This window comes from Pagrus pagrus (genome assembly GCF_965226575.1).
Source record: "Pagrus pagrus genome assembly, chromosome: 13".
Classification (NCBI taxonomy): Eukaryota; Metazoa; Chordata; class Actinopteri; order Spariformes; family Sparidae; genus Pagrus; species Pagrus pagrus.
Window position 1 is genome coordinate 20,693,177 of NC_140197.1, and position 14,223 is coordinate 20,707,399.

The 14,223-nt window shown below is 42.1% G+C and overlaps 1 protein-coding gene across 1 annotated transcript in view; it reads left to right on the forward strand.

The window, feature by feature from the left end:
• LOC311268020 (ras-related protein Rab-26-like) overlaps positions 1–14,223 on the forward strand; it is a 55,084-nt gene that overhangs the window by 13,407 nt on the left and 27,454 nt on the right. The window contains exons 3-4 of the mRNA XM_084371347.1: positions 10,500–10,541; positions 12,406–12,472. Of these exons, the coding sequence (XP_084227473.1) occupies positions 10,500–10,541; positions 12,406–12,472 (109 nt within the window). The remainder of the gene's footprint in view (positions 1–10,499; positions 10,542–12,405; positions 12,473–14,223) is intronic.

Genomic DNA, 14,223 nt, shown 5'->3' on the forward strand with positions numbered 1-14,223 from the left:
CACACATTCAATGGCACATTTAGTGGGTGTCAGTGACACACACGCATACACATGCGCGCACACAATATACAAACTAACACGGATAACAATGCTGAACAGATGTGGCAACTGTTAATTAACCAGGGGAGCTCCAGGCAGGAAGCTCCTGACATGCATCTGTCTCCTCTGACTCCTGCCGCACATTATTAGCCGTCGCTCAACACTGTCGGCAAATAATGTTTGTGTAAATTGGCAAAGTCTGCTGACTGCCGTCCCCGTGTTTTGGGATGCAGACAACGTGTTTGAATGCACACAGTTTCTATGTAAAGCTCAAGTTATTTGCTGATTGAAACATCAGCTGCAGAGGTGAAACAGGCTGATAACTGATGATGACATCATGTATCACCTCCAAAAATATTAAGTTTACCTAGTACCACCATAATGACCAATGTTAAAATACAGTAGCGTAGGCCTACTCTGTTCAGCTTACTGATTTGGGTGGTTCGCTGCTAACATTAGCTCCTCAGGTAAAATTTTTCGTACGTCTGAATCATTTACACACCAGAACATGTAAATAAAAAGCCGACACTTAAAACTTGCATCAGTAATAATAATCTAACACGGACAGGGTCGGTGCTTTTACTTTTGATGTTTTTAAGTGATGACTTCTGGTAATTCTTTCCACTTTTTCAATGTTTCTGATCATTTATAGGCCAAAACAATTAATTGATAAAATAATCGCTATTCGCAGGCTTAGTGTGGAGCTCACGCGGCTCAAATGCACATACGACGCACAGCATGCATACGCAGACACACTCATGCAGGCTGAGTGAGCCATCATCCTTTGCACCATTGACTCATGAGCCAGTCCATCGTCAGCGATGGCACTCTGAAATAGATTAAATTAGGACAAGCGTGATATGAATCACTTTACTTTCATCTCTGACTGGAAAAGACTCGATATGTGCGTGTGTGTACATTATACACCCCCAAACTCTCACCGTGGGCTGCTCCTGACTTCAGTGCGCTGACATCAGAGCTGACGTCCGTTGTTTGAGACTTTTCAGACACTCTGCATGTTGAAGTGTCTGTTTAATGGCTGAAAATCTCTTTGTTCAGAGGACTCTAAGTGCTGTGTCCTTAGCGACTCTGTAAGGACACTCCCACACAGAGTTTAAAAGCCTGCAACTCCCCTCCAGTTAGTCAGAACCGAAGAAGCCTTTTGGATGAGAGGTGAAACGTCTTCAAGGAACTGAAACACGTCCAGTTGCCTACGATGCAGCGCTTAGATTTGCCGTGACCTCGATGACTGAGAACCTTCGTCAACACGTTTGTTCAGAGGAGCATCGGGGCGCCATCTTCAGACCGCATGTTTGTGAGAGACTGACTCATGCAACAAGTGGATGTTAGTCATCAAGCAATTACTGCTACTCAGCTAGATGCACCTCAGAACGAGTGCATTTGCATACTTTGCTTCAGTTGATTTTCCTTTTATGCTGAAACAAACTGATTGTGCAGCTTTTCTATTGACATCGCAAACCAGCCAGAGTCTAAAATCAAGTTGATGACAGAAGCAGAGAAGTAGATGTTGTTGCCTTGATTAGTTGAAAGATGCTGATGGAGTTAGGCATTTAATCTTCTCCAACTATTGACAAAAGACAAAGAAGAGACTTGACTGAACATCTGTGTTTGCTTGTAGCCTTTTTGTAAATTCCACACATCTTAATGCTTTAAAGGCCTGCCTGTGATTGAAATACAGGAAGTCATGCACATCTAGCCGTGATTTGAACACCGCAAGCTAACTTTAAGTCTTGTTCACTTAAACATTTGCTGAAGACTAAATTCCTCCCCATGGGACAACAGAACTTGACTCCACTTTAATTAAGTCTTTAATATCGCTTCTTGGAAGGATGTGAGGATTTAAATCCTGCAGACACTGTTATAGGAGTCTGTAAGTGTCCATTTTAGAGAGCGAGTGATGGCAAAGCAGACAGCAGGGAGAGAGGCAGCTCTGGCATGTGAGAGGACGATAACGGACCCATCATAGAAATCAAGCAGTGACTTTGTGATTACATCTTTGTGTTTTGAAAGCTTCCGCTCCTCTTTGATTCTCCCTCCGTCATTGTGCGTGTCACTGACAGTCCGTCGCCTCACTCCTGACAGTCTTCATACATCTTGTCTTTCACTTGTTTCCAGCTTCTATACGTTTTTTTTTTCCCTTTCCTTTTTATAGTTAGCCGAACGATGGCTGACTGATTTCTCCATTATCCACTCTGCCAGCCTGTCTGCCTGCCTGCCTTCTCTGAGTGGGTGCAATTAAAGTGCCAAGCTTGATCATGCCATCGAGTAGCAGTAATGTTTTTCTGCTTGAAAAATGAATTGAATTAAGAAGATGAAGTATGGGAGCTACAATGAGAGTCGGAGGCACAGCTAGGCGCACAGAACCAGGCACTGTACATGTGCGTTTATATGTATATGTGACCTTTACTTCAAGCCATGTTGCTGGATTTTCAGTAATTATTTTTGTGTGTCTAGTTTCATAGTTGGTTGTGTTGATTTACAACCATCAGGCCTTAAAGTTGTCAAGTATGTATATGCATAAACTTTTGTGTGTGGGGGCGTGGGGTTCGCTTCTGCCTCGGGAGGTGTTTTTGTAATTAATGAAAAGCAGCTTTGCCACCTGCTGCCATAATGTCACAGGGATCTAGAGAGGCGAGCCCCGAGGAGCACCATGAATATTTAACCGCGGCATGAAAGAGGTGGGAAGTGACTTGTTGGAGTATGGGAGACGTCGCCGGACGAAGCGGCTGAGGGATGTAAACGGTGAAGAGGCAAATGAAAATGAGGAGAATTTCCTTTCAGACTGATTTATTGAAATATGCCCAATGGTTTGTTGCTTCTGTTTATCGTTTTTATCGCAAACATAAAACCGCTTCACACATCTCAGGTTGCACAGCTGCTGTTAGAGGTGCCATATGGAGTTTTTCTTGTTTACATTCAGTCTTACTCACGGCGTTACTTGTGCACACGCACGAGACAAAAACCCGGTCACCCTCAGTGACTTGTCAAGATTTTGGAAAAGCAGGATCCCAACCATGGCTTATGGTTTTAAAAAATGTTCGAAGGATTGGTGTGATGTGGCTTACAACGAGTGAAAAGCCTGGCAGCAGGGTTTTGTATAGGTTTTAGTCTTTGGATGTTGGAAATCTGCCGCGAAAGGAAGCACATGGTTAAACTTCTTATTTGGACAAAGAGAGGAATATTAGGCACCTGGCCATCAAAACTCTTAGCCAATAGTAACACCTAGGCTCTGGGCCTCTTTTTAACACGATTAGAATTGGGAACCACACTAGATGAGAGACTGTTAATGCTGGTAGTAGTGGGGCTATATGGCTAAAATATTTGGACCAACCGCCTGAAATACAGCTTTTAAATCCCACGTAGGAATGCAGTCATGAAGGATAGAACATTGCTTTCAGGGTTGACAGAGAGGTTTCATGAAGTGAGTTTCATCAAGGTCTCTGTGTTAATGTGCTGCAGAAGCTTCACTCCACTGTTTTGTTGTAAAAGTAATTGAGACATTCTTTACCTTTCTCCGGGGAGGATTCACCTGGCTGAATGAGCGAGGGAGCAGTCACAGTTTATAGTTTCGAGAAGGATTCTCGGATTATGACCCTATTTAGTGATCAGCTCTGCTAAATGTTCAGTGAAGTCTATCCGGGTCTGGATTCTTTCGCTCTCCGGACCAGGACTAATGTCACATGTGATGTAGACACACGCCAGCGGCATGTTGTTTACAGTTCTGCTCTTGTACTTACCTTATTTTTACATTTTGCGCAACATTTGTGCACTTGCAGACTTGAGTTATTTATAGGCTTTTCTGAATTGATACAGATACAGATCGTGATCACTTGCAGCCTTTTAGTGCTTTGCTTAGCAGTCTATCTGGTCCGTGTGTTTGGTGGTGTCTGTGTGCCATCTGACTGCAACATTCGATATGGAGAAAGTGTTAAGTTTGAGGCTTGTACAAGCCAGCGTTGTAAATTACTTTTTGTTTTTATAGTTTCCAGAAAGTGGTGCATGATTTTAGGAAATGTGGCTCAGCAGTTGAGCAAAACTGTAATAAATCTGAGCAGCATATGCGTTGGCAGATATTCTTTGGAGAAGTCTGTGATGATACTGGACCAAAATAAATAAAAGTGCTTTCTCTGAGAAAAACGCGAGGGACTGCAGATAGGAGAAAGACTGAGACACTTTCAGTTTGGCCATGCCTATAGTGGCTACCTTTCTATATTGCATTTGTGTTTATATATTAATGTCTGAACGCCATGGGGAGGAAAACTGAGAAAGAAAAACAAAACAGTTTCATAAAGGACACAAGAAATATTGGAGTTCCAGCCAACAGCCTGCCCCGCAGCCTGCTATGTCCTGTGATTCACCACCACACATGCTCACAGCAACTATACCCAACCTTATTGTGTTGCCATTTGATTTGTATCATGCCAGTGTGTGAAAAGATCCCAGGGAAGAGCTTCAGAGAGGTCGAGGCCTCCCCTCACAGCATTCAGCTGAATAATGGATCTGTGATACGGCATCACAAAGTGCTGTGCGAGTGTGTTTGTGTGTATTTACTGCCTGAAGGCAGGTTTGGATCACAGAAAGTATCTGTGTGAGTATGAGCATGTTGCTACAGTTACTGGTAAAAGATCAAGTACAAACAAGTGCCTTTTTCCAGGAAGCAGTTTTAATATGAAACATGGAAAAAGAGCAAAGTGATTCAGGTAAATCAGTAACTTTTGAGTACAAGGAGGACGCTTCTGGAAGGCTACCCTGCTGAATAGTGAGTAAACAAATGCTACAAGGTCATCAGGGATGCATCGTGAACAGCGTATTGGCCCAGAATTTCGCAATCTGTGCAGCTTGCATGTGCATGACCATTGCTATGTGGTTCATGATGATGTTACAAAGCAAAGAAGATCTCAGCCCTCCTGTTGTGCCCTCACAGAAGTGAATGAGGAAGCCTGCGTTTGTGCAGCGGTGCAGTTGTCTTTGCGATAGGACCCTGAGGCCCTCTGCGCTTTCAATTAGTCTCTGTTTTCAACTTCACCAGGTCACTCAAGTGAAAAAGTCAATAACAGGACGTTTCCGGCTATTACGCTGACAGTCAGAAGTGTTTGTTGAAGCACACTTTGCTTTTTCAGTCAGAGCTGTGACTGATGAGCACGAAAACAGTCGTTCTGAGCCCTCCACAAATAATACAATTATATGATGTGAGACTCACATTGAAGAACGGGAGCTCGTGTTCCATCATGAAAAATATTACACTAATAAGTATTTCATTAAATGTATTTTCATGTATTTATTTCTACAATGTTGCTGCAAATACAGGCCGTTTGTCGCCTGTTGAAATCATTGTTGGGGTCAGCAAGTATAGCCCGTGAATAAATGAGTCCCATAGTGTCTATAGGTTGCATTATGTGTGTGTGTGTGTGTGTGTGTGTGTGTGTGTGTGTCTGGTTTAAAGTGATTTATTGTACCATCTCTGTCTCCAGGAGAATATCCAGTGCATCTTAATTGAAAGTATTTGTAAAAGAGTGTCTGGTGGTTTGAAAATGCTGACAAAAGCTGATTCGAGGAGAGGAGAGGAGAGGATATATATATATATATATATATATATATATATATATTTTTTTTTTATTTATTTTTTTTTTATATATATATATATATATATATAACGACAACATAACACACCACACATGACCATTAGCGTCCCTACATGTGAGGCAATCTGGTAAATACAGTACTTTGGGGGATCTTTTTTGTCCTGACTCAATTCCCTCACATCAAATTATATGTGCATGATATAATGATCTGATTTGAAATGAAGATAACAGAACCGGAGACTATCTGGAATGACTTTATGCTCAGATAAAAAAGAGCTGCTCTCTCGCAGAAACTGTTCGAAGGCTTTGATGAACACAGCAGTGCAGTGCTATAACATGAGATATGTGCAAGGAAAGGGAATGACACAAGATGAAAAGGACTGGTAATACATTTCATTTGGTGAGAAATAGGTTTGGGCAACATGACAACATATACTTTAAGATATATTATAATGTACTGTATTATACTGGGGGCAAACATTGTTGGTAATGTCTGATGTCATCTTCTAGTGAGTTTGGGTAGTCATCGTTTATAATAGCCTGCAAGTTCAGGGACGATTCCAGTGTTTCTGCTAATAGATATAATGCTTTGTAGCCACTGATGTAATAATTCTAAGTGTTGTAGGCTGACATGTTTTATGAACATTGAACTGAATAGATTTAGGGGATTTGTGCTTGTTTCATCAGGTATTCAAGTCACTAGATTATCAAAAATACAACATTCCCAAACATTTTTTAAATAGCTTTTCGTCTATATAACTAAAAATATAACTATTTCTATATGGAATTACATAAACTGTCATGTAAGATTGTATCCATAATGCATAAAACCTCTTAGTGTGAAGGGGCAATCTTCTCTGTAGGCAGGAAGGGTGAAGAAGTTGAGTGTGTTTGTGGGTACAGTATGTGCGAATGTGTGCATAATGTCTGTGTCAGCATGACTTAGAAAACTTGACAGCTGGACGTGGAGCTGACTGCAGAGTAGAGACCTTCCCCTCTGTATCTCCCTGCCCTTACTTCTGTAGCTCATTTCCCCCAATGCTTTGATTTCTGACGTGTGTGTTGAGCAGTGAGCTCCCGGAGCAAAAGAAAAGACATCGAGTCGGCGCCATGTAGCCTCTTTCTCATTATTTTTCGCCGAAACTGTGAATTTGTTTTATGCCTAACCTTTTTCTGGCCATCATGCTCCTATTCTTTTCCCCATGCTGCTGCCATTAATGTTTTATTGGCTCACACTTAACGGGCCCCTCTGAAAGCGCCGCATGCATTTGTAATTTATGATTCCCGTGAAGTGCTGTTAGAGCCATTCTGTAGCGACTGTACCTTCTCACTCATGCTCCTGTGGGGGAAAGAGATAGGGCATTAAATGGCTAGCATCCAGCGTCTGTAAGCAGAGCAGTTTGTATTTGAAGATGTGTTGTGTTTGGACGGTCTTCGCCGGAGCTCAGGGAGTGAAACTGACCCCGAAAGAAGTGGTGTAAGCTTCTCAGCTGTTTCTCTCTAAATTGTAAGTTAACTGTGACTACACAGAGGAGAGCTGCGTCAGCTTCCAAAACTTCCTCAAGCTTCAACATTTTACAAGCTAAGTGGAGAAAAAACAAAGTGTTACTTGAAGTGTGATTGACAGCGTGTTATCTACAATACCTGAATTCCCTGTCTTACCACAGCAAACTTAGTCATTAAGCTGCTCAGACACTTTTTATCCCGCTCAGTCCACTCTCTCTGTGCTCATTAAATCTGTTACGTGCTTTTCTGGATTATTTCATGTACAGTGGAAACTGCTTACAGTGATTAACTGCTTATATTGATCAAGAAGCTTGGGACAGAATGATTCATATACAGAAGCTGTCTGAGTAATTCTCTTACAGTAATCAAGTAGTCTGCTTTATGTGTTCAACTCGGGTCTTGTCATACATGACAGCATCTGAAAAAATAGCTTAAATCTACGTCAGTATACCTAAGTAAAGCATTTTTGTTGAAAACACTGCATTCAAATCATGACTGTTAGTGTCACTAACTAACTGTACAGTGTTACTGTTAGCATCGTCTTCTCGACAAACTGCCTAAAACTAACCAATAAGATGCAGAAGCAACAATTGGTTTTCACAAGATATACCAGATAAATTTACAAAATTATGAAAAAAATTATGAGAAAGAATCCTCTGTGTAGATGCTTGCCCTACACCATAACCTGATGTGCAACTCCCCAGAAATGTATCTGCACCTCGCAGCAACACAGACCATAACGACTGTGATTGCTCCACATAGTTACCGGCTTCTCCTCCGGTGTTTCACGTCGGGATTTTGATATGTAGCTTTCCCGTTAAACGCAGATCTTCAGCTGTTGTATTCCCTCCTGACCGGCCCGCTGTTGCTCTTCTTGAGTTATACTCCCCCTCTGGAGCCACTCTATGCTGCCAGAATCTATGAGCTAGTGGGAGCAGACATTAGAGAATTCTTTGTGTGCCTTAATACTTGTGTGGAGAGGATCTTTAAATAGAAAATAAAGTGAGGACTTCTGCCCTTTGGACATTCAGCCTGTGTGTCATGTTTTTCCAGAAAAATAGTTGTAATTTCCACATTAAAATCCTTCCTTCTCCCTCACTAAAAGTACCAGAATACATGAAAATGTGAATATATTGCTGTGGGTTTGTTCGAAGAAGTGTTTGTGCACTGGAAGCCTCGAGTTTCCACATTACACTTGTGTAAGATGAATATTGGACCAGGACTGGCTTCGAAACTATCTGTAATGTCACAAATCGTGCTCGTAGCTCCGCCTCTGAAAGTCAGATTTTCATTGAGCACAGAGAAAACTGACACCTTCAGCAATGTGTGTGAAAACAATGTCAGATTCTGCGCATACATCGTTCTACACAGTGAAGCTAAAACATTTAACAAGAGGAAAAACATTTTTCTGACTGGAGGGGGACTTTAACAAATCCAACATAATTATTGGTGCAATCAAGCCTGACTAACCACCTGAAACCCTCACCGCAGTGCTTTCATGAGCCCCTTTTTCTGGGTCACTAAATATTTATGAAGCCTTCGAGCACATTGTGAGTTGTTTTCAGTGACAACAACAACAGGGAGAAAGTCTTTTGAGACTCTGATTCCTATCAGAGCACACTTACAAACCAGCTTGCAGCTCCACTTGCCTGTGAATATGTATGAGATTCCCCCTTTGTGACTCTCGGGGAGGTAAATCAACGGAACACGTCAACAAAGGCCGTATCAGTGTCTAAGTGCTCTGCTGGAAGATTAGCAGCATCTTGTCGGGGTTGAATATCTTCTGTTTCTCCTCGTGGATCGGGGGAATTAAAGGGTAAGCAGCGGCTCTCAGGAACAACTAAGAAGGGATGATGGTGGGAGCAGGCTTTTGAGGGTTGCCGTGGCAGCAGGTGATTTAATCCACACCAGAGTACCGGGAGGCGGACATGTGGGTCACTGAAGAACATCTTGACCTCGTCTTTTCTACAGCAGCCATTTCTCACGGAAAATGGGAACGATGCAGGAATATAGAATATAAAAAGGTCGAAAGTCTACACTACATGACTGATCAGCGACAGGTGGTCGCACATGACAAGATCAGACACGCAGGAGGTGACACGGCAATGCAGGCGGTCCAAGTTGTTTGTGCCTAAAACAAGGTGAAAACACAAAAACTTACGAGTAAGAGAATTGATTAGGATGCGCATTGGGAGCGCGGGAGTGCGCACTAATCTGCATCTGATATGGGGCTTGTTGGCGATCCCCAAAAAGCACCAGTGGTGTGAACTTAGCTAAATGGATTGCAATGTCGGTCTGGTTGGGCTCACTGGAGTATAAGCCTACCATCGGACGCATATCTGAGGCGACATTCTGTCACTGTTCACAAAATCCCCATTGCTACGGGATATAACAGCAACCTCTTAGCTAGCATCCTACACACTGAAAATGGCTAGTTCCCCTAACCCTAACCTGGTCGCTAACAGTATCACCGTAAACAAGCTAGCAGCTAGTCTTCCATATCTCAAAGATTAGACAGTTTGCAATGATATTTTTATCGCACAGATATTCATAGTGCTCAGTGGATGCTCATGCAGCGCCACAAACAGGTCAATAAGCTCTCACTTCTGTGAGGTATATCAACATAAATCTTTCTTGTGGTGTATATCAATAAGATTGAACGCCCCTCCAGTTGTGGAAACAGATGTGATGTTGATCAATGAGGTGAAGGGCCGAGGTCACAAGGCAGTACGTCTAAGTCACTTCTTGACATAGGTCAGAAGTGCAGATGAGCTACAGGGATATGTAGCGCTCATTGAAGTCAAATGAGCAGTTTAGGAGCAGGGCATAAGACACTCTACCAGCTCTACTTTACATAAAGCCAAGTTATTTTTAACTCAAACCAACACCTGTCATCATCTAGACAGAATTTAATTTGACGGTGGGTTGTTTAACCTTTGTACATCCAGCCATCAAGACAGAGTCAAACTCTGACCTGGCAAACTGCACATCGTTTGGCTCAGCTTCCCTCTTCTGTGTGGTGGAGCGGATCGAAGCCGAGATCAGAGGAATGTCTCCCTAAGATGGAGAGACGGAGGGAAGCAAGGAGGGCAGAGGGGGTTAATCCTCTTGAGAGGAGAAGCGAGGCTTCATCAAAAGAGGCCAAAGTGAGGTGGAGACATGCAATATTGATGGAGAGAGGCGAGGGAGAGTGGGGCTGGTGGATGAGAGGAAGAGACTGCTCAGAAAGGTGTTTGACCACAAACGGATACACACACACACCTGAGGTTGTTTCTTTTCAAGTTGTTTCCATCTTGGAAAAGGTTTAAATTTAAGCACTGTCACTTATGATTTCTTGTTTTTCATTTCCAGAATAAGGTGCTGAGCATTGACGGAGTCAAGGTGAAGCTTCAGGTAAGAATTCATCAAAACAAGTGTCTATAAGAGTCGTCGTCAAGAGAAAGGTGTCAACCAAATAAGAATCAGACTCCAACCCCTGAGGCATTGTAGCCACCTGTCAGATCTTGTTTCCAACCCCACCTGTCTCCAAGATAAAAGCCTATTTTAGCTTTAGTGTTGCCTGCTGTTTACTGACCTTATTTTGTGAGGACAATCAATGATCTTGATACAAAAAGAACCTAAGGGTTAATTCGGGCGTATCTATCTCCATGAAAACTTTCCATTAGGCTTCAAGTTCTCTTACTTTCTCCACACTTCATCCAAGAACTGCTGTCCATACTGAAAACAACTCAGCATGTTTGATATTTCTGTCAAAGAGAGTAAGTAATTATGTGAATCACTCCTAATGATCTTAATTAGTGGTTCACGGAGGCTGGTGGAGTGGGCCTTTGCCCTGTGATGTATTCATATGGGATTATCGGCTCAAAGTCCGTTTGTAGAGCCTACAAACAGAGAGAGAGGCAAGTTATTTTTCCTCTTGTAATTGCCATTCTTCATTACCGCCACTTGGTTCCTGGGGGGACGGTTGCCCCAGGAGGCAATCAGGAGGCAGAACGAGCATCAAAGCTGATACGTCTCAGCGAGAGAGAGGAAGAAGAAGAGAGTGTCCACAAAAGAAGAAGAAAAAGAATGAATAGTTCGTAAAACAAAAAAAAACAAGTGCAGTCAACCTTCACAGGTCTGTTCTAGGGAGAGAAGAAAACGTAATTGCCACTGGAGCAAATTGTGATGAGAGACAGTAATGCCTGATGGGGAAAAAGAAGGACTTAATTAGCTTTACTTCACTGAGGTAGGACAATAGGACGAAAGGCATCGAATATGGCTGATTCATATTCAATAACATGACCCAGACTGAGCTACACATCAGGAATGATGGGAAAAATAAATATACAATACATGCCGTGACCTTAAATCTTCACAAATCAATATTTTTATAGAAAGAATGGAAATTACTGCAAGTGATGTAAGAGGGGTTGCTTGTAGCGATGCACCCACAGAGAATCACTGTCTGACCTTGTGTCTCTCTGCTCTACGGAGTGTTTTAGCATCTTTTAGCTCACTGTTTTGATTTTACAGCCCTCAGCTTTACTGTTTCAGTTTGCTTCGATCAGTCAAATCATTGACCCTATTCACACGGTGGCCATTTTCCTTTGATGTCATGCTCCGGGTGTCAAATATGTTGTTTTACCTTGAAATATAGACCAGAGTCTTTCCAGATTTACCCTACCCATTTTCTTTTCCACTGCAGATCAATCAGGAAGTGGTAAATGATAACAACTTGTCAGTTTCCTTACACTTATGGGACTTGCATCCTGGAAAACATCAGCACCACATTTGCACTTCCCACCCTGAGCATGATGTCAGTGGAAAATGGCTGCCATGGGAATATGGTCTATGTCCCTGGGGAGTTGGTGGAGACCAAAAACAAAAAGCTGGGCTTTGGATCAATTAGGTGGAAGTAAACACAACACCTTATTAATCCTGATATCGCACCATGTCTGCTGGATGTTTACATAACTGTTTGATAAGATGTTAGACATATTAACTATATGGTGATAATATGTAAATATTGTGTTAACAGCCTGTTAAAAATCAGTGAATGCAGCTTTAACTACCGATCCATTCTCTGCTGAACTAAAGACAGTAGACTGTTCAATATCAATTTCCATATTCCAGACTTAATTTCACAGAAGTAAGTTGGATGGATGGTTCGCAATGAGCTCCAGCAGCATGACTGAGCAAACAGAGGACTTAAATTAAAAAAGACAGAAACTTCTTCCTCCACTCAGTGATTACCCTCCTCTCTTATTCTCCGCAGATCTGGGACACAGCTGGACAGGAGCGGTTCCGCAGTGTCACTCATGCCTACTACCGTGACGCCCATGGTGAGACACCAGCACACACATAGACACACTCGTGTACAGTTCTGAGATTGTTGTACTACAGAGGATTTACTTCGGACTTTAAAAGCAATCTCTATTTGCTGTTATCCTTCAGACACTTGACATCCAGCTCAGGCCGGTGTCCTATGAGGCAGATTATGGCCTCATTGTAATTTTAGTGTTACTTTTAGTGTCTAAGATATATACACATATTATACAGTACATTGGACACTCTTCATGTGCACATTAAAGAAAAATGAAATGGGGGATCCATGTTAAGATGTTGTTTTGATGACGGTTGTTTTTCTTCCACTGTGCAGAATTATAAATTGCTGAGGTTTTATAACTCTTCTCCAGGGATGTAGGAACAACACATTGAAGATTCATGAGATTCTTTGATGATCTGTAATCAGCCATCACCAATGCGTGTGTGTGTGTGTGTGTGTAAGTCTTTTTGTGTGTATCTTCTCTTTATTCATCCTGTCATTGTTAGCCATGGAAGTTCATTTAGAAAGCTCTTAGCGGAAACACTCGTTGTTGTCTAACAAAGCTGGTAACCAAGGCAGAGCTGCTTTTTAGTAAACCGCCTCAATGAAATTCACATAACCTGGTGAATGAGGCACAAAACCTGGACCCAGAGCGATACAAAAACCAACCCAGTCACCAGAATAAATGTTGGTAATGCACGTTTCGGCAAACAAGGATATGTTGAAACTTCTTAATGTTGTAACTTTACGTTTCTTCATGTTCAATTTCATGTTCAGTTTCTGTTTAGGCATAAAAACAACTTGGTTAGAGTAAGGAAAAAATCATGTTTTGCCTGAACTGGTTCTGTCACCATAATAAAGGCTGAAAAATGCCCTGACATTTTTTTTAAAATAAAGATCCTGATGGTTGATAATTGATTGACAGACTCAAGCAGCGGAGGGTATAACTGGATTGTTCCTCATCAACTGAGTCTTTGTTCTGTGGGGTTCCCCAAGGCTCTGTTCTTGGCCCACTGCTGTTTGCTTTGTATTGTCCTCCTCTCAGGCAGATAATAAGCAATTTTAAAGAAATCTCGTACCATTGTTATGCAGATGATATTCAATTATACATTTCGTGTAAGCCTCAACTCTGTAAAAGATTGGATGGCTGATAATTATCTACAGCTAAGCAGTGACAGAAGTTCTCATTTCTGCCCAGGAAGGCCTTGTCCCAAAAGTGATAGAAAGTCTTGGCTCTTTATTCTCCTTTGTTAAACCTACCCTCCGTAATCTAGGCATTTTAATGAGGAAGACCTTGAGTCTTGACCAAAATGTAAACAGTTTGGTGGCTAAATTCAGGCCCATTTTGTCAAGACCTCAGTTGGAGATGATTATTCATGCGTTTATTTCCTCTCAATTATTGCAACTCTTTCACTTGTCTTAGCAAGACTTCCATTAATTGCTTACAAGTGGCTCAAAATGCTGCTGCCAAGCTTCTGACAGAGTCCGCCAAAACATCCCATGTTACACCAATCCGTATGTCTCTACACTGTCTACCCATCAAATTCAGAATCCAGTTCAAGATCCTTGTAATCCCATGTAGAGCCTTGCATGGTCAGGGACCTGCAATATAAAATAAGTAGGACTCTGAGGTCCCGAGATCAGGGTTTGTTATCTGTTCCTCGCTCCAGGCTAAAGACAAAAGGAGACTGTGCTTTTGAAGTAGTAGCTCCTACACTCTTAAAGTAACTCCCATTGGACTTGGGCTCTGTGGACACTATTGGCACA